This window comes from Bos javanicus, chromosome 4 (genome assembly GCF_032452875.1).
Source record: "Bos javanicus breed banteng chromosome 4, ARS-OSU_banteng_1.0, whole genome shotgun sequence".
Lineage (NCBI taxonomy): Eukaryota > Metazoa > Chordata > Mammalia > Artiodactyla > Bovidae > Bos > Bos javanicus.
Genome location: NC_083871.1, coordinates 19726463 through 19754180, shown reverse-complemented (window position 1 = coordinate 19754180; position 27718 = coordinate 19726463). Strand labels below are relative to the sequence as shown.

Here is a 27718-nt window from a genome sequence, read left to right as displayed (position 1 = left end):
ATTTCATTTCTGTGAAAGTGAAATTAAAAGCAATAGGCAGGACTAGTGACAGAAGATTTTTGCTCTCATAAAGCTTATGAAAAAAGAAAACCCATTACTTCAAAGACAAAGTCATATATAAATACATTATGTTGCTCAGAGTATGCATGGCAGTATTTTAGAGCTTCCACTAGTAGGCAAAAATTTAGAGACAATGTTTTAACAGTTAAATAATGTATAAGTGCAATGCATTTTCAAGCACATTTTCAACTACACACCCATACCTTATACAATAATTTACTACACTGGAGTCAAATGTTTATAATAAAGTTAAGACTTCTTGGATTAATAATCCTATCATATATACGTATTTATGGCTATTAACAATTTTATACTCACTTGCCCCCACCTAAATTTATTGGCAACTGATTCCTTTCTCCTGGCAATAACTATTTCTACCTTAGCTTTTCATATCATTATAATATATGAACATGGCAAATATACCTAGTATTAACTAAAAAATATCATTCCACCAAAGCCAGAGGAGAATAAAGGACAAGCAAAACATATTAACTTTTATTCTGGATTTCTTTTAGGCCCCCAAATGATACTAATTTTTTGACAGATGTTAATATACTGCTTTCTTAGTTTGAGAGTTTCTGCAGCAATTTACTGAATTGTAAACCTGACATTATCAATGTTTTCTTCTTGGAACCCAATACTAGTCAACACCTCACAAGAGAAAATGTAAACAGAAATTCACTACCTGCTGGTCAGGAATGAAAGTTTTCAAAGTGAGCAAAACAGAGTTGATTTAACACAAGTATCCAAAGGAATGAATTCGGCTTCCCTGGAGGTGCTAGTGGTAAAGAACCCTCCTGTCAGTGCAGGAGACATAAGAGATGCAGGTTCAATCCCTGGGTTGGGTAGATCCCCTGGAGAAGGGTAATGCAACCCACTCCAGTATTCTTGGCAGGAGAATTCCATGGACAGAGGCTAAAGTCCATGAGATTCCCATAGAGTTGGATACGACTGAGCAACTAACGCTAACACAACTTTCAGCTTAACTATTATATTGCTTAATTTTTCATAGGAAAAAAGTAGAAGTATATAGTATTCATCTTGATATGATAAAAATATAAATCCATTTCACTGCTGTAAATCTTACAATAAACTGCTGTGACATTCAGCAGTGAGATACCATATTTAAATCAAAGTCTGGAAATGCTGGCTGTTTACATCTGGTGTTCATTCAATACAGGTCAGAGTACAGCAAGTGCAATGCAACTTTTCAACAACGTATCTTACTAAGAGATTTCCATTCAGAGTTCAAAGATCTTATTCTCTCAAACAGAGGGAAAAACAAGATACGGGAACAACTCAATGGCTACTGGCATGCGCCTACTGCATTTACAAAATATTCATTTTATATATTCCTAACATATGAGAAATACATCCCCTTGCATTTTCAATGTTCGTTAATGAAGTTACTACATAACTTAACAAAGGCACTCTGGATTTAATACAATGCTACATAATTAGAGTAGTATAAAACATTTTTAAAAGAATGTACACAAAAAGACTTATTTATAAAATGCAATAAATGTTTTTTCTTTTCTTTTTTTTTAATGTTTTTTCAAAAATTGCTTTCCTAATTACTTTTTGAGGGTAGAAGAAAATCCCAAACAAAAAACACACTTAGAAAAATTAAATCACAAAGAGTCCCATAAGATGATTATTTAAAATCTATAGTACACTATTATTTTTTCACTTAAATATAATTTCTAGAAAGCATTTTTAAATTATGTAATAAAATATTGATATTAAATATGCTCCATCTTAAATATGGGTCTTAATAGCTGGAAAATTATTTTTGATATCATATAGTTGAAAAACCTTGAGTAAAAAAGCTTTGATTATTAAATAAAATGCATAATATTCTATTTTAATAACCATTATATAAAATATGTAAAATTTTAATAAATTTCATTATTTGAGAAAACAATAAAGAGTTTTTTTTCCCTATAGCCAAATGCTTTTCTGTAATTTTTAATACAAAAGCTTTTACAGATGGCATCTGTGGTAAGCTTGAGTAAATCATTTTAACTGATAAAATGAGTATTTTTGATTCCATAATCAGACAGTAATTCAGTGTCAATTTTAATTCGCCCTAAGAAAAACAAATGCACTGAAGTGGCATTTAGGAAAGATGGCTTGAAGTTCATATTACAATAGACAGTCAGCTTTTGTTGTCTATTTAAAGAAGAATAATTTAACCTAATTGTATTGTCTTAGTTCAAATATATTCAATATATCTGTCAAGTGAGTCAAAGCATCAGGAGTCCAGCTATTCACTCACACATTTTAAATAAAACACATAGTAATCTTAAAATGCTGATCACCACAATTAAAGGTTTGAGCTACCAGAGAAGTCTAAGATTATAATATTGATATTCAAAGGATATAATTTCAATAGTTTATTTTCGGAGATAAACTATGAAACAAATTTTTAGGTATTTCATCCTTTCTACTTATCTAAAATAATTATCATACAAAATTTTAGTATATAAAAACTAGTTTTCTCAAAGAACACTCATTATAAAAATTCATAATATATTGATTATATATTAAGATGAGTCATGTATAAAATTAAATTGGGTTTTATTGGTTATTCCCTAGGGGTGATAAATAAGAAGAAGATGACAAGTTTTGGTTACTAGATGACTATTTAACATGCTACACAACACAGCTAAAATATTTCATAGAGAACATTTATATACTTCAGTAGAGTTCTTTACTCTTTAATTTAAGAGCAATAAAATCACCAAAGCAATATTTTCTTCAAGTGCATCAGATTAAAATGTTGGTCCTTCATATTCCAATTATTTTTAAACTGAGGAAGCTGATGGTGAGATGTAGAAAAGCTATCAAAATAAACAGAAACAAGACTTTTTCTTACAGGTTTTCCCCTCTTACCTTAGAAGATGAAGAATCACACTCCTGACATATCCATCCATAGCCTGTTTGTTTAGGAGATTTTTTCAAAGGAGGATCCAAACAACCAAAATGGTAGCACAGTCTGCATTCATCACACCTGCAGGGTAAACAGATTTATGGTGTATCTAAATAATATTAAAAAACATCTTTTCAGAAAACAAAAAACCAGTAAACTACTATATATTTCAATTGTAACACTGTTAATTCTATCCTTAGCTAACAAGATTATTGAATTAATGTTTATGAAAAAGACAATCCAAACCTGAAATAAATGTTTTAGGAAAAACAAAATACCAAAACAACAAAATTAACAAATAAAACAAATATCATTTAGAACACATTGATGGTAGAAATGTTAAGACCATAGGAATAAATTGATGTGTATAGCCATGTGTTCAAAACTAATATTAACATTTTCAATTTTGAACTTAATAATCACTTGCCTATTAGTTTTAAAATATTTAATAATACAAGATACATATAATTAAAGACTGAATTCAATCTAATACATTATGAGTATTTTTAAAAAATTTTAAATGTAATGAATTCTACTAGGCCACACTAACCTTAATTCTATACGATTTGTGTATCTCATCACTCATTCTCTAAGTTAAGGTCGATTCTAAAAACAATTTCTAATGTTTGCAGCATGCTAACATAATCTATAGCAAATAAAAACCATACTCGGAATTTTATGTTATTTTCTAAAATACAAATTTTCTCAAAAATTTACCTGCTACTTTCAGTGCATGTGGGTTTTCAAAGTACCTCCTAAGTACATTTTAAAGCTTATTAACAAATGTTTTGATAGTGTCTTTGCCACCTATGAGGTACAAAATCTAAGAAAACTACCATACCTATTCTTCGTTTCAGACAATCTCATCCTGCTGACAATGAAGAAAGATCTGTATTATTTCAGTGTTTTTCAAAATGAATTTTGCATCAGTTGGAATAACAAGATGAAAATTTAACAACAAATAACAAAGTTGTATATATTTTATAGAAAGGATTATATTCCTCATTTTGTGTTCCTTTAAGTTAAAAAAATAATATTTTCTCCAAACCAATCTGTCATATTCTCAATGTATAAGTTACCCTTATTGATTTAAAACATAAAAAGTTGAGGAATTTATAACTAGGAAAGCAAAGAGGATATTTTACAGACAACATATTTAAGTAATTATGTTACTTAAATAAAGTACAAAATAACTATTCAATAACTTTTGTTAGAAAAAAAAGGGGAAGGAGTTACTGTGATAAACAACATGCAAAGAAAAGCAATTTATTTTCACAATAAAGGGAACTACAAATTTATATTTATAGTAAAAATTTCATATCATTCTACAAAACCCTATCTCCCATTTCAGGAATCAAGAGTTTCAAAAAATTTAGCAAATTAGCTAAGCTATTCAGGTATAAAGAAGTCTAAAACAAAATTCTATGTCTGAAGTTTATGTATGCATTCCTCTATAACTTTCTTCTTATAAACCTAACAAACTTCAGTACTTTTCCAAAAACTTTTGCTTAGACTCAAGAGATGGACTTGAATAAAAATGTTTATTATAATAATTCTAGCTATACAAAAAAATCAAATCAAATGGAATAATAAATGGTACTTTATTTGTTGTGCCAGTATTATACAACTATCCAAAATATATTTAAGAGTAGTTAAAATGTTTAAGTACCTATTTTTCTATTATTAAGAAAATATAATAGATAATAAATAGCTAATATCAAACATTACATAAAACTAAATAGCAAGCCTGTACACTTTTATGTTCTTCTCAATTGAGCTTATTTACCTTTCAGTAGTTAAGGTTCCAGTTACATTAAACACATACAGGACCCTTCAGAGTATAAGCATTTCTGAGTTATGAGAAGCTAGAGATTTCTAGATGGTTAAGAGTGCAACTCCTTCAAGCACAGAAACTAGTATTTCAGTCATCTTCAATGCGAAATTCAAGGAGAATCACATTCTTTGCTTCATCAAGAAAAATCTGTTAGATATGGTTTACTCTATCTTTGTCATCCCCGGGTCACAAACACGAGTAACAGATACTGCTACATGTCTAACAGTTGTGCCAGACTTGTGTGTCTGGAAATAAGTATCATCAGTCTGCCATACTGTCTAAATTGTTGTATTCAACTATTTTAGGTCCTCACTTGCTTGAAAATATCAGTCACTACTTTCTGATATTGTCAGTGTTATTTAAGTAGCATCTCCCCAACAATAATTCATTGTGGATTCAGAAAACAGATCACTCAAATCTGTGCAAATTGACAGTTAAAAGAACATGGAAATGAGAGCTGCTAAGTACATGGGCTCAATTTTGGTTAACTATAGTCTTTTTTGCTTAATTTAGGTTTTTTTAAAGCAAGTTTAGATTGCCAATAATCTAGGCTTTTGATAGTGAAGAGTTATAGTATTGTTTTCCTAGTTCATATTAAATTACAACCTAACTACTGTATCTTTACAAGTCCATGCCATAGTGAACTTGCAAATTATGACTTCTAGTGTACAACTAGAATCAAACACTATATGAATATAGAGGTAAATCATAATTCATTACCTTTTACCTTCATGGTAAATGAATATAAAGATGCGTATATACACAGATATTTCAATCTAATAATTGCTTCCCGGGTGGCTCAGACGGTAAAGCGTCCACCTGCAATGTGGGAGACATGGGCTTGATCCCTGGGTCGGGAAGATCCCTGGGAGAAGGAAATGGCAACCCATTCCAGTACTCTTGCCTGGAAAATTCTATGGACTGAGGAGCCTGGTAGGCTACAGTCCATGGGGTAGCAAAGAGTCGGACACGACTGAGCAACTTCACTTTCAGTTTCTTTCTTTCAATCTAATAAATTAAGAACAAGTTTGTGACACTGAAGTAGTTCAGATTTGTAGCTGATTTCAATTAACTGTAAACTCAAGCTATCTTTCAGCTCAATAAAAAATGCAAAAGGAAAAGATCTTATATGTTAGATTTGTTAGAAGATAATATTGAGTAGATGCTATTTGGAAATGACCCAATCCTTACTGACTCCTTCATTAATTATACTTTTTAGAATGACTTAGTTTACATATAGAACACATGTATTAGTGTTGGGTTCAAGAGGAAAGGAGGAACTTACTTGTTAGAATCAGGGAGTGATATAGGAATTCTCTGAAGTTATAGCTCACTCACTAGTAAATAAAAACTGCAATTCCAAGACTAAGTATTAATAGCAAAAAGAAGCAGTTAATACACTTAGGAACTGCCAAAATCCAGGAGAGGCAAACAGAAAAAGAAATAACCCAAATCTTGAAATCATAACTATTACTAAATAAGTATAAGTGCTTTCTAAAAATGACTAAAATTATTTCCATGTAGAAAAAAATATATTTGTTCTATCCTAAACTATTTAATTGAAAATATCTATAGCTTCATGTGGTGGTAACAAAAATATCCTGAGTGATACAAGTGAACTCCAGTAGAATTTGCAAGAATTACTTCACTATAAACTAATGTAAGAGATAGCATTAAGAATCCTAGAAATCAAAGAACAGTTTAGATGGTAAAAATAGTGAATTACTTATTTCACGCGCACACATACCACTTTTTTAACTTTGGCAAATTTTGTCAGCCAACAAATTATGGCTTAGGTTACAAATTTAGATCATTTTAAAAACTCAAAAATCAGAAACTCGTAAGGATCTGTGATCATTCCGCTACCAAAAAACTGAAACAGTTGAAGTAATTACTGATTCAATTATTATGACTGCTACATCTAATTCTGACATATACTTGGAAATATATAACTGCAACACATAATATGGAACATATTTATCAAAATAATAAATACTGTGAAAAAAGCAGTCATTGACCCACAAAAGCATACTGATATAACACAATATACTTTATTAAATAACACAAATGTCTATGCTAAAAAAACAGACTATTATACCAATGGCACATATATTAAATGCAAAGACAATGTCTTAAAATAGCAAAAGATAATATAAAACTAATGTATAAAGAAACACAAAGTTTTTTTTAATAAAATGCAAACTGGATACCTAAAGAATATCCTCGAAACATCTAATAAACTTGTACACATTAACATATTATAGGACATTCTAAAATTACAATTTTAAGTGAGATAAAATAAATCCCATTTATAATAAAAGGAAACCTGATTAATTAGATTCTTACTAAATACAACTTTCTACTCATCAGATTTATAATGGATACAGATTTAAACAGTAAAGCAGCTATATGTATATACTCTTTTACACATTCATCTAACAAAATACAGTGACCAAATAAACATAGTTCTATACGTATTTAAAATACTTACTTAGCATACGGTTAAGTATAGCACCCTAGACAAAGAAGAGGAAGAAAATGATTTATGTTCATATGTCCTGTGATCCATAGAAGCAATCAATCATGTGTTTGTCTGATTACTGAGAATATGCATATAAGTAAAAAGAAACATTTCCATCTACACCTAAGAGACAGGCTAGTGTTCCAAAGGGTTTCTTAAACTCCCTTAATTTCCAATTGATAATTTTATTGGGAAAGTACACTAAGTAACTACTTTCAAAAACTAACCAAAATAAGTTAAGTGTACCTCCTATATATATATATATATAATTTATAGCTAGATGATCAGCTAAATTTCAGGAAGAACAGAAATCTACAACATGGGACTTGAAAAGTGATGTACATGTATTATAACTAGGATGGTCCATAATCATAGCTATTTTTTATGTCAATGAACATTTGATTTAGATCCCTTTCAAGTCTATATGGAGTAAAACAAAACTGACTCTGAAAATGTACACTATTACATTGGTTCACTTAAAAAAAGGAACACACACAATTAAGTATCAAAAGAACTGTGGGTTGGATTTTCTTCCTTCTTCATCACTTCTATGTAAAAATTCTATATAAGAATGATCAAAAGAATTGTATTTGAATATAAGATTACTTACATAAAATCTTACTAGCAGTTAGAACACCTACACAAAGATATTAACCAGTAGTGATAGACTCTTTTATTGAACGGTGGCCAATTATTTCTTTTATTCATTTTAACAGATGGAGAAAATGCAGGTTTGTGTCCCATGAGTTAAATCACCTCTAAAATAATACAAGCTTGCACAAAATGATGCATTCTACCAATATTAGAATAACACTTAATATCAATAAAGGCAAAGGCAAACTTTATTCCTTTTTACAACCCTTTTAGTGCAAATAACCTATATGAGCATTTTCTAAATAATTAGAAAATGTCTATTATAACATATTACACATATAATGACTAATATAGAGTTCTTGAACATATTTTTATTAATGCTACTATAGATTTCCATCACATGCAATAATGAATGAATGAGTGGTAGGAAACACAAAAATATCCTTTACACATTAAGTATATTAATTGGAAAAAACATTTGGATAATTATTGAAATCCAAATTCATTTTTAATTTCTCTTAAATAATGGAGTTAATTCAGCTTGCTACATCTGCAGCAGCCAAGTTATAAGATTAAAAGTGAAAGGAAAAAAATAAAACATGAAACAAAAGAATTCACATGAAAATGCACAATAAGGTCAAGTTCCTCTTCACAGCACAAGAGAACGATGAGACATTTTCATACCTGAAACACGTCTGCTTCGTTCTTTAATAAACTGATCTCCATCTGCTCATGCCCTTGGAAATCTTTCAGCAGTACAACCTGCTGTGCTCAAGTCCCATATAACTTTGTATTTCTCTGCTCATAATTAACTAATTATTCTCTAATCAATAGTGTAGATCTTGATTTTACAACATAAATTAGGTAAATGACATAATGGCTGGGGGTCAATCTCATTTTATTTACAAAGCCCAGCATGAGCATCCAACTTCATTGTATCTTATGTACCTGAACAGCAATGAATCTTATTAGCAGACCTACAGAAAGTCTTAAGACTGAGTACTGGGAGAAAGAGGCCTACATGTTTATTAAATTAAAAAAAAAAAAAAAAAGTAGTATTTGCAAAGCATGTCCAGATCAGAAATATTTTAAATCACAATCCTTAGTGTTATGTAAACTGACAAAGTGCTGACTCAGACAAGTAGGAAAAAATTTCTGCCTTCATATATCATGCAACTCTAAAGCTGAGTCTCTTAAACAAGTTTTAATTGTTGAAATGATTTCAGAAAACTTAAAGAAAAATTAATGATGTCAATATATCATTCTGCTGCAGAGTCCTTCTGAATTTCTTGAAAAGATTTTGGTGAAATATTAATAAAAATATTCCCATACTGAGAAACAAGTGAAACAGTGGTAAGTTTTGTCAAATAAAGAATATTAAGTATTTAAAAATAATGATCTCTTTAAGTGTATGGGAGAAGGCAATGGCACCCCACTCCAGCACTCTTGCCTGGAAAATCCCATGGACAGAGGAGCCTGGTGGGCTACAGTCCATGGGGTCGCTAAGAGTCGGACACGATTGAGCGACTTCACTTTCACTTTTCACTTTCATGCATTGGAGAAGGAAATGGCAACCCACTCCAGTGTTCTTCCTGGAGAATCCCAGGGATGGGGGAGCCTGGTGGGCTGCAGTCCATGGGGTCGCTAAGAGTCGGACACAACTGAGTGACTTCACCTTCACTTTTAAGTGTATGATGTAAAAACAGGGAAATAGGATAGTGAGTGTGAATATTCTTATTATTTATCATCAATCTATTTTTACTATTAAAAACGTAAAATCAGATAAACAAACACATAACGATATATAAATGATAAAAAAATTTCATTTACAAACTTAAAATGGATTAAGGTTAAGGCTAATCTCTGCTTTCATGTTAAACATAATCCTAATTTCAAATTTTAACAAAGTTACTATGGACAAAGGCTATGCGCCTTGATTCATTTCTGTGCCTAAAATACGGCTATCTCTGTAACAGGTATAAAATAAACACCTATTTAATTGAACTTATGTATAATAAAGAAGTTATACTGCATGTGTTGTAAATAGAATTACCACAATCCCTTTTACCTAGAAATAAATATTTTTGCAAATTTAAGGGCCTTTTAATGAGATTAAAGCCACATTCAATCAATCGATGTCAAGCACAACACCATGATTCTTTTAAAAAATATTATATACAAATGGTTGTCAAAGGATGTCCCTGGCCAGCAGCAGCAGCATCACTTGGGAACTTGTTAGAAAAGCAAAATTTCTGGCCTCATCCCAGAGCCACTTATTCAGGAACTGCAGGGAGGAGGAGGAGGGAGTAAAATGTAGAGGACTAAAAGAAGACTGGTGGTATGTGAGCAGTCTGCTTTTAAACAAATTCTTCCTGTGATTCTGATACACTACAAAGTTTCAGAACCACTGCTATATACTGTCATGTTATTCTTCTTGTATCTCCGAGTTATTTATTTTACCCCTTGATATTTCAGTGTTTTCTTTCCTTTCCCTATTATGTGACAATGAACCATCATTCACTTGTTTGGCTGTTTTCTCTTATATATGTCTGTAAAATATGAACAGTTTAGTGTATATCCCCTTAAGTATACACTAATATCTCCTTTGAATAACAACTGGACCAATTTCAGAAAAGGGTTAATTCTGTTCCCTGGAAATATAAGAGTGTCTAGGAGATTATTAGGAAAAAGTGTTTTATTTGTGATCTATGACCAAGATTCTTAGGGCTAGCACCAAATATGGAACAGGATATCTACCACAGAAGTATTAAAGTAAGACAGAGAATGAAGACAGTATGTTATTACAAACAGAAAAAGGTGGAAAGGATTTTGATTGACAGTGACATCAAAAGCATAAGACTTAATTATTTTTTCAAAATGAAAAGTCTAAAATAAAATGACCACTGGTAATTTCTCATCATGTATCAAAGGAGGATCAGGTCCCAATGAATTAGCCATTTCTTTTTTAAGGAAATGGAAATCTGCCATTTTTCTTAAATTCAGCAACAGTAATCATTACCAACTTTTTCTTAAGATTATACAGCAATAAACAGTGAGTCCTTCTCCTAAGGAAAAAAAAAGCCTACTGGTTTTGCTACAGGTTATTAATATTTTTCCTCCAATGTTACAAGGTCTTTCAATAAGTTGATGATCTCAGTTTATACATATTTTATATACATTCTACTTTTACTACAGATCCAATAAATTATGGTTCCTTAGTATAACTATAGATTACTAGCATATAGCAACTTTATATTGACACTTGCTTTTGATTATCTGTAACATTTCCTACTCTATTTCTAATGTTTAAACTATTTTCAATTGCCGCTATACCTGAAAAGATGTCCCAAACCACATCTATAAATCAGGTAATTCCATGAGACGTGTTGACAATTTACATGTAAATATGCATTTCAATTTCAGCAAAGAGTCTCTTCTAAATCAGTTCAAGATGAAGTGATGAAATATTCAACATATTTCTGTCGTTGACTTAAAACAGGATCATTAAAGCTTGAAGATCAAATTTTAATTCTGCAAACCTTTGGAAAGATACAGATGTTGATGAAGATCTTTCATTTGGCAGGTTGTATAGTCAATAAGCTTTGTATCTCTCTCCTTATTTTGTTACCTCATATTTATGGTTGAGAAAAGTAAAATTAAACCAAACAGAGAAAGTTTGTATTAAGTCAATGAAGACTCGGTAAGTTTGGTTACTAAAAATATCTAGAGATCAACATAGATATATCTTATTTATTTAAAATCTGAAGTTGTAAAAACTGCATGCTAATAATACTAGTGCTTTCACACTAGAACTAATGAGTCAAAACTAGAATGGCATATTCTTTCACAAGTTTTCATTTTTGCTGAATTATTATAAGTAAAAGTAACATTTAATATAGTCTACAGTTGTTTCCCAATGTAGCGTTTCATATATGAATATGTGTATTAGCTGGATGAAACAGAACAGCAGACTAGTGGAATGCATTGTCTTTCTTATTTGTTACTTGATTTGTTCAACAACAATGAGTAGCACATTGCATGTAAGTCCGGCTTCCACAACTCTTTAGTAAGTCCAAACACTGTATATCATTTGCCAAAGAAGCAAGAGGGGAAGACATTACTTAATGGACAATTCTGACAAGACATTATCTAGTATTTTTCAACAATGTACATATCAAATGTTTCTGATTAAAAAAAAAGAAGGGAAAAAAAAAGAGAAAAAAAAACTCCATAGAGGCAAATTAACTGCCTTGTCAGTCCAAGTAACAAACCAATCAATTACATTCTATTCAAACCTGACAAGCAAAGGCAACTTTTTGCAGTGATAAGCTTATGGGAAGGACAAGATAGCTGTTCTCCTTTACTTTATGTACTCTATTGAGAGGGTTATCCACATTTAAAAAATCACACTTATAAAAGAGGTTTCCAGGATTGCCTCCGAGGATGAGCTGTGGCAGAGTTGGGTCTCATGAAGGGTATCTACACAGTAAAGTGATAAGAAAAGAACATTAACATTTAAAGATCACAGCAGATCTGCACTATGTCTTATGAAACACACTAAAAATAACCATGGTAGATTCAAATAACATATGATCTGGTTCAAACAGACAGATGCCCTGAATCTAAATGCCATGATCTTGCAAAGGTTTTTACTAGTTAAACTGGAACTATTCTATCATTAGAAACACTGAGTAGCCTCTTGTATTACTCTTATTGCTTTTAGTTGTCAAAATAAACCTTACTAAACAAAAAGAGAAAGCATAAAAATGATGAGGGGCTTGCATTTATACAAGCAAATATGTAGTTCAATCAACAAATGTTTTAAAAATAGTAGTTTGCTATCTTCTCATCAAATATAGCAATTTAATAATGTTTGAGAAAGCATGCAACTATGCTAAAACCAAGTACACGTCATCAGTACAGTACAGGACTGGTTCTACTCAAGTAGAGAGTCTCAGGGAGGAAATTTTCAGATTCTTACTCCCTGGGCCTCCACTGCCTTCTTTTATTAAAGACTATATTGGAAATGCTTTGTTACAATTATGAAAAGTATATCCCTAACTAGCTATTTGAGTAGATCTGTGCAACAAGTGACACAATACATGTCATTGTAAAGACCTGGTCATTGATTATAAATACACTAATTTTGACCAAATTTTCGAAAGTCATTCATTTGTATTTATTTTCAAAACTTTCATCAATGTTTCTTGTATTTATTTCCCTATCAATAAACTTTCTGAGTGATTTTAGATGCCTAGCAATTTGAGGTAACTTTTTTGATTGTGGTAAACAAAATTTTATCATTCTCTTCAGATATTTACATCTGTGTATATGAGGTGAAATTGCCAACTAGTCACAAATCACAGAAAAAGTTCATTTCAATATTTATTAGAGAGATGTGTTTAATGCTTCTAAGTTCTACTGAGAAAAAGAAAGTGAAAAGTGGCACAATCACAGACAAAGTGCTACTGAAGAACTCCCATGCCAAACTGAATACTTCCAAAGCAAGGAAAAACAAAATTGTACAAGAAAAAAAGAATATAACATGAAACATAGTTTTCAGAGAAATATACTTATCAACATATGAGAAGTAAACAGAATGAACAGAAGTCCCTCACTGAATAACAAGGAAACAGACAGGAAGAGCTGAATTCCCTTGTTGAATAGTCACATGTGCTAACTTTTCTCAGCATTTCAGTCTGCAAGTGATGAGCTTTAAGCACATTCTAAACCTGTTATTCTGAGAAACGCTTTGTCAGCAGGTTAAGCACTACTAGATAAGCATAATGCAAGAGGAAGCAACCACATCATTTATCACAGAAGCACATTTAACTTGAACCTACATGTAAATACAATGGAGACTAGCAGACAACCCAAAGATGTATTTGTATTCGACACTGATAGGAATTTGAGTATAGAAACACTAGATACCATAAACATCTGCTTTAAATTCTAATTAAACTAGATTTAACTTTGAAAACACTAAAAAGCTATCACTAATATTCTTCCATTCTAAGACTTCACTTAATTTCCAGAATAAGTAATATGACTTATCCTGTGTGCTACCTTCCTAGGACAGAAGACTACTATATGGTCTTTTATATCAGAGGTTAAGCCTTGACTTTGTATTTATTCCATGTGCTTCTAATAAGTTTACTTACAAATTAATGTAGGAAAAAAGGGAATTAAATATTTTCAAAGGGCTTCCCTGAGGCAAGCTTCTTGTATAGTTGGAATTGCTGACCAAGAAGAAACATCTACTTTTGCCCCAATGAAGGCAAATACGCTAAAGAAGCATTTGTCTGGTCTGCAGGATGCCTAACGATTAGAGCATTCGCAACACATTCAAGACTGCCTAAACTCCAAACTGAATTCTACTACTTCCTGTTCTACCTATTGTGTGGTCTTGCACAAGTTAAAACTTCTCAGTTTCCTCAGTCATAAACTAGGGGGTAAAATGAATATCTGTCTAATTTGGAGTTGCCTTGAGGATTACATGAGATCAACTATGGAAAACACTAGCACACTGGCCCTTAATAAATACTCTATAAACTAATATAAAACTAAACACTCAGCAACTAACATGAACAATATTAGATTTATCAAACACTACAGTAGTATGTGTATTGGAAAGGAAGAAACTATATTCTAATAACAATTTATATAACACAGTTTCAATATATCTTTGGAACAGTTATCTAATCTCCAAAATGGAGATGTCCACACCTCATACGACTGCTGTTAAAAACTGAATGAGATAATACATTCAGAGAGCAGAGAAGAGGATCTGGGATATGGGAAGCATTATTTTAACACTAGCATTATTTTGATCTCTAGTTCATAAAGACTTTAAGGGTTCAATTATTAATAAAATGTTAAAATATGATTTTCTTATATTTTATTATCTAGACTTCAAAATCCATCAACTCCAACATTCATATCCTATCTACAAATTCTAATTCCAATTACTATGTCTATTCCATATGTCCAAAACTATACAAATCTATACAAACACCACAAATCAAAACCTTGTTACAGGAGAACAGATAAAACGGGATGTTTGATTTAAAAAAAGAAAAAGAAAAATCAGAAAACAATATTGTTGGTTTCTAACACTAGAAGTTAGATAATGTTTGTTTTATATGATTCTAATGATTGAAAACTGTCTAGAAGAGATACCTTAGCTGACTTGGAGAAGGAAACTGTCAGTGATCAGAGCAGCCTCTAGAGGGAATGGGTGACTCACACACTTCTTTCCTGGCAGGGGCTCTTTGCCTGTTACTTAAGTAGTGATACTGAGCAGATGACTCAAGTGCCAAATTGACAGTGAGATCCTTTTCAGAACTGTATAGGATTTGTTTTGAAATTACTATGAGTTACAAAATCTGAGAAAACATGAGGCTGAGACCTTCATTTTATAGATGAGAAAATGACTATAATGGTAACGTAATTCAAGGTCATTCATCTAACCAGTAGCAGAGCTGTGGGTGTAATACCAGTCTTTCTAAATAACTGAGTAACCCCTTTGATGTATAAGTTAACAATATTAACACATTGCAATAAATAATGAGTATAAAATTACAAAAAATAAATTTTACTGAAAAATAAATGTGTGAAGTGAGAAATATTTCACTGCTATATATGATAAAAATTATAACATTTACTACTCTAAAATTGCATACTCCAGAAATACCACACTTCACTATGTAATTAATGGTTACCATGTTCAGGCTTCTGTTTTTTTTACAATTTACTAGTCTATAATGCATTTATTTTAGAAAGAAAATTTAAAAATTCAAACACAGATAACAAAAATATTTATAAATCATACTAAGTTATTTGAAGGTTTAATGGTTTAATATAGATTTGAAAAATCAATGAATGCCATCATTGAATACTAAATGTGTGAGGCAAGTTAGCCACTCCACATGTCTAATCAAATCATCAAATCAGCTTAGTTATAAAGGAAAAAATATATACTGAATAAACATTTTCTTTTCAACCCAAATTTTATCAGAATACTATTCTAATAAGAAAGATTCAGTGGCAGCTGGTCTACCTGCATTATCCAATTACATATATTTTGAACATTAAACATCCCTTTCCCAATTTTTACTAACAGAAGACCATTCTTAAAAAAAACTTTCAAGTATAGCTTCCTTCACAAGACTCAGTTTATTTTTGAATTTCCTCCTTAAAATCCAATCTCTTCGTGATGTATTATACAGCATCAGTTTGGTTCTAAAGACATTAACTTAAACCACTGACATTAACTTAAACCACTGTTTTTTATAAAGCTAGGTCTAAGGCACAAAGGCAATATCCTTAGTGTTAGGGATGACTAAGTAACTCCCAAGAACAGTAGTATAAAGCATTCAATTTTAAATTTTAGACCCTTTTACCCTAAATGATTCAGCAAATATTCAAAACAACCTTGGAATGGTGCTATTCAGAAAACAAAGAACAGCTGGGTTCAGGAGAAAATGAAGAAGCAGGAGAACATGTGGCCTGCTCAGACAGGGAGGATTCTGGTGGACTTCCTTTAGTGACTGGAGTTCAGGTTTAGGTCATTTAATCAGGCAAGGAATAAACCAGAAAGTTGGAGGAATCAACATATATTAGAGCTAAAGAATGCAGTTATACCAGTTTTACTAGCAATAAAAAAAAGTGGACAGCCAAGGCAAACAGATTGGAATCCAAGGAGGCCTCATTGGAACTGAGAAACACGGCCAGGGAAAAAGAGGAAACAATGAAGAAGCTCAAGTGTACAGAATAACATAGTAGAGAACAGTGTAGACATCGTAAGTCAGCCAAAAAAATGGGAAAGGAAAGAAAAGGAGAGTTTAGTTTAATACACCCCTTTCTTCCTTGCCTCCTCATTTTTTGGCTAATTATCTGCTGTAAACACTGGTGTGGAGTTATGTCCCCTGCACGTACTGAATCCTTTCCATTTATTTGTCCATCAGTCTAAGTTCGAGGCCCCCAAACTGGTCATTCATCACACAGGCCACCACAATATCAACCTCATAAAAGTACTATTCTCTCTGTTATCTCTGACCTTCAGTGAATCCCCATTGTGTGTACTTAAGTGCTTAGTCGCCTCAGTAGTGTCTGACTCTTTTGGACCCCATGGGGTGCTCCCCACCAGGCTCCTCTGTCCATGGGATTCTCCAGCAAGAATACTGGAGTGAGTTGCCATGCCCTCCTCCAGGGGATCTTCCCAACCCAGGGACCAAACCCACATCTCTTACGTCTCTTGCATGGGCAGGCAACTTCTTTACCCTACTCTCCAAGTCTTTAGCATGAATCCAGGCCCCAATCTACCTTCAATCTACATCACAAATGACTCCCAGGATCCCACTCTATGTCTTTCAGTTCAGTTCAGTTGCATCTGATTCTTTGCGACCCATGGACTGTGGCATGCCAGGCCTCGCTGTCCATCACCAACTCCCTGAGTTTACTCAAACTCATGTCCATCGAGTAGGTGATGCCATCCAACCATCTCATCCTCTGTCATCCCCTTCTCCTCCCACCTCCAATCTTTACCAGCATCACAGTCTTTTCAAATGAGTCTGTTCTTCATATCAGGTGGCCAAAGTATTGGAGTTTCAGCTTCAACATGAGTCCTTCCAATGAACACTCAGGACTGATTTCCTTCAGGATGGACTAGTTGGATCTCCTTGGACTCTCAAGAGTCTTCTCCAACACCACAGTTCAAAATCATCAATCCTTCGGGCCTCAGCTTTCATGCACTGGAGAAGGAAATGGCAACCCACTCCAGTGTTCTTGCCTGGAGAATCCCAGGGATGGGGGAGCCTGGTGGGCTGCCATCTATGGGGTCACACAGCGTCGGACACGACTGCAGCGACTTAGCAGTAGCTTTCTTTAGAGTCCAACTCTCACATCCATACATGACTACTGGAAAAAACCACAGCTTTGGCTAGATGGACCTTTGTTGGCAAAGATCTTTTTAATATGCTGTCTAGGTTGGTCATGGCACCCCACTCCAGTACTCATGCCTGGAAAATTCCATGGATGGAGAAGCCTGGTGGGCTACAGTCCATGGGGTCGCAAAGAGTCAGACACGACTGAGTGACTTCACTTTCACTAGGTTGGTTGTAACTTTCTTCCAAGGAGTAAGCGTCTTTTAATTTCATGGCTGCAATCACCATCTGCAGTGATTTTGGAGCCCCCCAAAATAAAGTCTGCCACTGTTTCTACTGTTTCCCCATCTATTTGCCATGAAATGCTAGGATCAGATGCCATGATCTTAGTTTTCTGAACGTTGAGTTTTATGCCAACTTTTTCACTCTCCTCTTTCACTTTCATCAAGAGGCTCTTTGGTTCTTCTTTGCTTTCTCCCATAAGTGTGGTGTCATCTGTATATCTGCAGTTATTGATATTTCTCCTGCCAATCTTGATTCCAACTTGTGCTTCATCCAGTCCAGCATTTCTCATGATGTGCTCTATGTCTTTAATCATATTCATTCTCTTCAAGGATCTGGTACCTCTTATCACAATCTTCTGAAACCTGTTCATACTTCAAGATCCAAGTCAAATGTCACCTTCGTTTATATGGAAATTTCTCCCTCATCCTTTTACAAACATCCCCATTCCCATATAAAGTCTTATGCCTTTATATATCTTCCAAATGACAATTTGATGAATAAATAAATGGATTTTAATTTCCTTAATATTAAATAGTTTAGAAAATGAATTTGATGAGACAAAACATAGGAATCTTATTATTAAAAGAACTGGAGGGAAATAGATTCCATAATTTCTTTACAAATTAAAGCTTCAAAAGCACAATCAAAAAATTTTTTTGATCAGAGTGCTTAATATACTCACTATAAGAAACTCAACTTTCCTTTTTAAATGATCTACATTTAAAGGCCACGTCACAACAAGGTCCTTGATATAAACAGGCAATTTTTAAAATTCTTTAATTATTGACTCAAATGAGTAACTGACAAAAGAAATGGGTCTGGAAGATTTCAGTCACTTAAAAAGCAAGTTACTGACATGCAATTTCTCTTGGATGTGACTGAATCCCATTGATTTAGTCTTTCCTAGGCCTATTTTCCTTGTGCAGCAGGGCCTGTGTCCATGTGATTTACTAAGAATCTACAGAGACGACCTAACAAGTTTTATTCAAAGCAGAATTCTTCCTCCACTTGCTATTATCTGGAGAGAACACACTTAAAGTTACTTTCATGTAGTTCAGTCTATCAATTCTCACAGTATTCAACTGGCTAGATCACACTTAGGACACTTAGAATCTACAGAGACGACCTAACAAGTTTTATTCAAAGCAGAATTCTTCCTCCACTTGCTATTATCTGGAGAGAACACACTTAAAGTTACTTTCATGTAGTTCAGTCTATCAATTCTCACAGTATTCAACTGGCTAGATCACACTTAGGACACTTAAGACCATGGGCTTCATGTATTATCTATGTACTGAAAAATGACACACACACACACAGAATGCATGAACAATTTTATACTAAAGTTAAGTCATAATCACTTTTTTAATAGTATAGTTAGAAGGTAATAATTACCTTCACTTTTCTCAAACTTGCCAAAGTATTTTAGGAAAACAGACAAACATTAAGTACCTCATTAAAAATTGTTCGTGGAGTTCTTATATTCAACTTTTAAAGAAACCATGGAGTATTCAGATAAGGGTCAAAGGAAAGTCATAAGGAATTACACAACTGATACAGTATATCTGAGAGAAAGGCTGAGGAAACTGAGTTATTCACTTTTTTTTTTTTCCCTAAAATTTTCACTTTAATTCACCAAAGAATTAAAATAACAGTATAATAAAACAAACTTTGATTAAATAACAACATGCCCTTGCCTAACATAAATTAAATATCAAAACAAGCAATGTGGGCAAATGAAAGTAGGTACTGAACCCAGTGGTTCAATCTTAGGTAAAGAATCCCCCTGACAAGCAGGAGATGCAGGTTTGATCCCTGAGTTGGGAAGAGACCCTGGAGAAGGAAATGGCAACCCACTCCAATATTCTTGCTAAGAAATCCCACTGTTTTAGAAACAGGTAATAAACTCTGGAATTGACAGTTTAATTTTCAGATAATCATAATACATGTAAGGGAACAAAGATCACAAGAAATTTTTCTCTGTCTCTTTAATATGCAGGGCTTTAAAGGAAAAAAATCCAATTTAACAGTAAATGAATCTTTTGAACACTTATTGTGTTCTAGTTTCTAACTCTGCTGCTGCTGCTGCTAAGTCACTTCAGTTGTGTCAGACTCTGTGCAACCCCACAGACGGCAGCCTACCAGGCTTCCCCGTCCCTGGGATTCTCCAGGCAAGAACACTGGAGTGGGTTGCCATTTCCTTCTCCAATGCCTGAAAGTGAAGTCGCTCAGTCGTGTCCGACTGTAGCGACCCCATGGACTGCAGCCCACCAGGCTCCTCCACCCACGGGGTTTTCCAGGCCAGGGTACTGGAGTGGGGTGCCATTGCCTTCTCCGTTCTAACTCTAGATCTACTAACTAATAAAGTTAGTGTATATCGAAATTGTAATTGATAAAAATAAAAACTCAAGAAGAAAACAATCTAATTGCAAATCAAACTCTCTGGTTTTTTTTTTTTTTTTTTTGGCCAAGCTGCTTGGCTTGCAGGATTTTAGTTTCCTGACCAAGGATTAAACCTGGGCCAAAGCCAGGAAAGCACCAAGTGCTAATCACTGGACTGCCAGGGAATTTCCCAAACTTTAATTCTAAGAGTACTACAGGGTAAGCAATGAGGTGTAAAGGAAGCAATGTTATGCATATTTCATGCACATATGTGCTTATATTTATTTATATAGAGAGTAAGTTATTACTTACCAGTAAAAAAAAAAAAAAAAAGAGGTTTAATGAGACTTAAAAGTTTGCCCACTGATAACATGTCTATCTGATATTAATAAATCACACATAGTTACCAAAAATTGTTTTCAGGTATTTCTAAGATAGCTAAACAAACACCAGAACAAGAAGATCTAAGAAGTTTTCAAAGTGAGCAATTTTATATATGGGACATAATACTTCTATAATGGGTGCCGAATTTAAAAAGATGTGACTGCAAAGATTAAAGCTCAAGAAATGTATGAAGAATTAAACTTTTTGTACCATTTACATTCAAGTGACCTGACTAAATCAATAAAATGTCATAAAATAAAGTAGCTACTGTCACAAAAGGGAAATATGGAAACTCAACGATGTACAGTGACACAACACTACAAAAGATTTATTTCCAGTAAGTACTTAAACAATGAAAAGACTTGTGCAGTTAATCCAGATGGAGTTATATTCTCCAAAATCAAAATGAACCTAAAATGATCAACAGTCCAGATACTAGAATAAATGTGTTAAAAAGTATAAACATTTTATTAAAACTAATAATATTGTTTGTAGGGCATGTAAAAACACAACTGTGCACTATCATAGTGTCTTTATAAAGAGTAGGATTATTATAAGAAGTTAATAACAGAACCTGTAGAAACAGTGTGATAATGAACACTGAAGTCAAGAAGTCTGGGTCCTAAGCCTAACTCACACTAACCAAATGATCTTTTAAAAACTGTCTGTCCAAATAATCACAGACAGATTACAGTATGCCAAGTTTTATTCTGGCACTTGAGATAAAAAGTATAACTCTTCCATTAAATTCACAGTCTGATGGAGGGTCAAGACTCTATACAGGAGAGATTTAATACAAAGTAACAAGCATTATTAGCATATAGGCCTGCAATAAACGGTCAATAAAACATATAGGCAGACAGACTATCTTTGCTTGATTAGTAGGAGAGAGCAGGCTAAGGAAAGGATTAACAAGAGAAAACACTAACAAGATTAAAGCAAGTGTTACAAGGTAAGTAGGAATTTATCAGGGAGAGAATATGTAGAATAAAATTTGAAGAAGTACAGAGGAGATTTTTAAAAGAGTATATCAGAAAAATGTTTTGCTGGCATTTGGCTATACCAATCAGAAACTAAGTGGAGAGTCTGGCTAGAATTAAAAATTTGGGAGTATTCTGAATTAAAAGAAAGAAGACATCAAAGATGAGATCACCAAGGACTTTGTAGAATGGAAAAAAAAAAAGAAACTTGGACAGAGGTTTAGGAAGAGCAACAAGTGCAAAGGTAGAGATGTCCACAAAAGGACTCTCTAGAGAGACGGACATGAACTTGGGCAAACTGCAGGAGATGGTGAGTGACAGGGAGGCCTGGCGTGCTGCTGTCCATGGGGCTGCAACGAGTCAGACATAACTCAGCGACTGAACAACAGCAACAATCCAGAGAGATAGAATATCTAAGAGAATGCCATGAATTGAAAGCTAAAGGAAAGGAATCAACTGAGAAATTGAAGATAATTACAGAAGAGTAGGAAATAATCAGAGTCATGATGATTGGGATCCAGGGGGCACTGGTAGACATGATAGTTTCAGAAGGAAAAGGGAACACCTCTTCTACTAAACTGTTATGAAAAGAGAGCAAAGGGTGGTGGAAGACAGAAGCCTATGGATGTAAGTAAGTTATAGCTTCCGTGTCAGAAAGTTTAGGGATTTCTGTCTGATGGTTTCTGTTTTGTATGTGAAGCAGGAGACAAGGTCATTTGATAAATATGAAGGAAGAGAAAAGATGATGAGATAAGGAGCATGAGAAGAATGGACACAGGCACTCTCAGAAATCAAAGTTCAAGCTGACTAGGAAAATATGGAAGGACTGCCAGATAACACTGAGGACCTGATTTATAATAATCAGGTACGTTAAAAAAATATACATATGAACCAATTAGTGAATTATTTATATCCTAGTAGACATATACTTTCACTCTGTTTATAATTTTGTTTCTTAACTAACTGAAGTTAAAATGTGCACAAAAAACTTACTTGAGCCACTTTTAGTATCTTCTTTGAGGAAGAATTATTATATTTATTATATTTCACTTAAATATGTTTTCCCTAGAATTAGCAGTTTCTCAGTAAAAGTTTGCACAAGATTTTTATTGGCTTAGGCCAACTAATCATAGTCATGTTTTTTTTTAATATTTAATTAGCCTTTTTGTGTGTGTAGTCAATTAGGACTGTATTTTAAAGTGTAAGTAACTTAAAACTTTGTAAAAATTTTTTAATGTTTTACTCACAATCCTACCATACTAAAAAAAAATAGCATGCTTATTTCTTGCTCCCTTCCAATCTCTAGGTATCTGTTATGTAACAACTGAGGAGCATTTACTTATATTCTAAAATACTTTTCTTCATTCCCATGTAATTATCTTGTAATCTACAAAAGATACATATTTTTTGTTCTACTAATTTGCTATACTTATCATTCCCCTCCCATACCATGTTTAAGCTGCTTTTATTCTGGGATTTGTGTATTTTGAGTATGGATAATTTTACTACTATTAATATGGCTATAAATATTCTTTAAATACTTTTCTTTGAATATTTCCTTGTGATAAAATCCAAAGAGGAAGGTTATCATAAAAATAAGAGCACATGTAAAGCCAGCACAACTGAAATAGGACAAAATTAAATTTTTCCTCACCTCAAAACAAAAAACGTAGAATTACATATAAAATATACAATATTTACAAATCAGACACTTTCAAATGTCTGAAAATAACAAATATTGTTATTCTTATTAATTGTCAGTGTTTGAATCACTTGACAATTTGTAAAACAGTCAAGTTAGAAAATAGACTATTGTGTGTATTCATCTGTGTGTTTGTGTAACCAATACAAATTTCTTTCTCAAGTTAATAACAATGATAATTTTACAAAGTTAAATGTTATACTGAAGGAAACAAGCAGTATTCTACCAGAAGTTAAAACTTAAAGAATTATGTTCTACAAACAGTAATTACCCTGAATGACTTTAAAGATGTATATTTTATTTTTTTACTTTTGCTTTTGTTTCCATTCAACTTTCAGAAATCATCATAATTTTCCTAAATTATTCATAGTTGCTTTTTAAATTACATATTTAAAATTCTTACCCAACACAGAAAAGAGTGCTAGAGCTAGTCTTATAAACGTTAACTATGCACATCACACAGGCACACACAGACAAATGAAGATATTAACAGGAATGAAATAATCTAGAGATTAATTACCAAGTGAGGAGAGTAATAAGGGCCAGAGAGGTAGCTCATAGGCATAATCCAAGTCAGCAAGAGCCACTGAAAGGATTAACTGCACGGGGAAAGACGCCTGGGACGCCAGTCACTGGCGCGAAACAAAGAACTATGTACTGTACCCAAGTACCGATACAGAAACAGCAAACAAAACCAAAAAAAAATAAAAAGGAAAGAAAGAACCAGTGTCTTTTATTGCCATGGAATTACCCCAGGAAGCCAAATTAGAAATTCTCAAACTGTTACTAATTTTCTTTCAGATTAAAATGGAAAGAAAATCCAGACTGTTACAAATTACAAAATAAAGTACAGTTTTATTTCCTCTACTCTGACTAAAATTGTATTATGACCTAATCTGATTTAACTTAACTGACTCTGTATTGCCCAAGCAGTTAAAATTAGCAAAAATTAACAGTACACATATTTTCAGATTAAAGAAAATTCAGATGTCAATGAAGTAGGAACTATCCTTAGAAACACCAGAGGAATGTGAGGGTAATAAAACTCATTTAAGAATTTAAAAGTATCTTAACTCATAGAACAATACAGCCATGAAGGAAAAAATGAATGGAATTACTATAAGTTACATTAAAGTATGACGAAAACTACCATCCCAATCTAAATAAGGTTTGAACATTTTGTATATAAAAATGACATTAACTAAGCCAAGTTCCCAGTAATATCTGATGAATATTACTCTTAAAATATTAAATATGAATGACTTTAATTAAAATCTATAGATTCTCTATTCTCTTCATCTATGTAAAGGGCATACTATGTGATAAGCATGGAGAGAGCCTGGGACTGGAATAATTAAAATTAACTTAAATATCAATATATGGTACTGGGAGATGGGAGGGAGGTTCAAGAGGGGTGGATATAAGTACACTTACAGCTGATTCATGTTGATGTATAGCAGAAACAAACACAATAATATAAAATAATTATCTTCCAATTAAAATTAAATGAATTTTAAAACGATACAATTATTGAGGTTTTTTTATGTGCATAAGCCTTTTTCTGGAATTTTTATTCCTTTCTGTTGGTTGTTTTGTCTAGCCCTACACTAATAATAAAATAAAACCAACACAACATTGTAAAGCAATTATCTCCCAATTAAAAATTAAAAAATATTTTTTAAAGATATGGTACTTACACACTAAGAATCATGAATTGACCAAGACATACAGACTAAATATAAATGATTGAGAAGTCCTCATTCCAGAGAAAAACAGGAGATCATTTTAGATAAGAGCAAGTTAAAGTTGGGGCTTCCCTGGTGGCTCAGGTGGTAAAGAATCTGCCTGCAATGTGGAAGACCTAGGTTCGATCCCTAGGTTGGGAAGATCCCTTGGAGAACGAAATGGCAATCCACTCCAATATTCTTGCCTGGAGAATCCCATGGACAGAGGAGCCTGGAAGGCTACAATCCATGAGGTCACAAAGAGTTGGACACGACTGAATGACTAATGTAACATAAATTAAAGGTGAAGCAAGATGGCATGAAACTAAGTGAAAGTTTTAGGAAGGAGAACTAGGTTATTCCAAACTGTGAATAACTGAAATGAAGACTAAAAAGACCGAGGTCAGGTGTGGAAGACCTTAGACCATGTTTTAGACTCTGGATTTACCTTGTAACAAACAAGAAGCTTCTGGACAAATTTAAGTACAACGTGAACAAATTCTTTAGACAACCAGAAGGAGACTGGAGACATTCAAACTATTGATGGTGCTGGTTACTATAACAGACTAAGAGGGAGTTAATGAAGGCATATAACCTCTATTTCTATTCATTTAATCCTCACAGCAATTCTATGAGGTAGAAACAATTACTATTCTGAGTTTATAAATGAAGAAACTAAGGCACAGAGATCACTGCAGATGGTGACTGCAGCCATGAAATTAAAAGATGTCTGTGCCTTGGAAGAAAAGCTATGACCAACCTAGATAGCATATTAAAAAGCAGAGACATTACTTTGCCAACAAAGGTCCATCTTGTCAAAGCTATGGTTTTTCCAGTAGTCATGTATGGATGTGACAGTTGAACTATAAAGAAAGCTGAGTGCCAAAGAATTGATGCTTTTGAACTGTGGTGTTGGAGAAGACTCTTGAGAGTCCCTTGGACAGAAAGGAGATCCAACCAGTCCATCCTAAAGGAAATCAGTCCTGAACATTCATTGGAAGGATTGAAGCTCCAAAACTTTGGCCACCTGATGCAAAAAACTGACTCATTAGAAAAGACTGATGCTGGGAAAGATTGAAGGCAGGAGGAGAAGGGGATGACAGAGGACGAGATGGTTGGATGGCATCACTGACTCGATGGACATAAGTTTGAGCAAACTCTCGGAGATGGTGGAGGACATGGAAGTCTGGTGTGCTGCAGTCCATGGGGTTGCAAAGAGTTGGACACAACTGAGGGACTGAAATGAACTGAAGGCACAGAGATTATATAACTTACTCAGAGTCAAAACTAATAACTGTTGGCGGAGAATTTGAACCCAAATAATTTGGGCCCCAGACATAAGCATTTTAACCACTGTCCTGCCACTGATAGGAACTAGAGTAAAACACTGAAATAGGAAAAACAAAAGCTTTAAGAAGGAATGTTCGTCACCAATGTTATTAAATGCTGAAACAAGAAGAAAAATGAAGAGTACTTAGAAAATTAAAATGTCTTTGAATTTAGCAATTCAGAATTTATCAGTGACTTCTTCAATTAAAACTATAATTTTGCCTTTGTAATCAACCACCAAACACAAATTCAATTTCCTCAAGGTCCAATCACCAAACACTATTAATAAGGTCCAAAACATTATATAAAAAGTTACAAAATTGAAAAGAAGCTTTAAGGAGCTTGAAAATATGCATTCTCAATATTTAAAAAGTTACAAAATAGTCTCTGAAAACAAATTGTTTTTAAATCAAAAGAATTTGACATATACTAGTAAAGCAAACTAACATTTTATATTATGCTATACAAAAATATAAAATAAAACTATTTTTAAATGACATAGTATCTCTGCAGGTCTTTAAAAATATTTCAAGCAAAACTGCACATAGATCATCCAAAGGGCAAAGACAAATATATATGCACTGCCTGACTAGGTAATGTATGAGATATTAGTTGGTTATGTCATAATAACACATATTGGTTTCTTCAGACATAAATATCATAACATATAAAAAGTAAAACTTGTTTTGCCAAAAGTATCATTAGCAAGCGAAACACACACACACAAAATACCTGAAAGAAAAGGCCTGTAATCTACACTAAAAATATGTGATAAACTCATCTTTAAAAAAAGAGAAAATATCTCAATAAGGAGGCACAGGATATGGAAAGACAACACATGGATGAGAAAATCCAGATGGCTAATCAATATATGAATAAATAACTCAACAACACAGTCACAAAATAAAATAAAACTGTCAATTTCTATCAACCAAATTGTAAAAAACTTACACAATAACATCCTCAAACAATTATGTATATTGGGAAAGATACAATAATATATATTAAAATGTAATACATACATACAGTTTGGTCTAGCAAACTCAATTTGAGATAGAAATCAAACAAAAAAAACATGAATTTCCATTTATAGATAAGTATTAATAA

General features: G+C 33.0%; 1 protein-coding gene across 10 annotated transcripts in view; it reads right to left on the bottom strand.

The window, feature by feature from the left end:
• PHF14 (PHD finger protein 14) overlaps nt 1-27718 on the bottom strand; it is a 199482-nt gene that overhangs the window by 55412 nt on the left and 116352 nt on the right. For 6 of the 10 annotated variants that reach the window (XR_009735797.1, XR_009735796.1, XM_061413572.1 and 3 more), the window contains exon 17: nt 2956-3073. Coding sequence is in view for 5 of the 10 variants with exons in the window: in XM_061413572.1 (XP_061269556.1) it covers nt 2956-3073 (118 nt within the window). In the remaining 5 variants the exon portion in view is untranslated. Of the gene's footprint in view, nt 1-2955; nt 3074-3833; nt 3864-7317; nt 7343-11274; nt 11481-11678; nt 12421-27718 lie in introns of those variants that run through there. The other 4 variants (XR_009735800.1, XR_009735798.1, XR_009735799.1 and 1 more) reach the window with 4 other exon arrangements.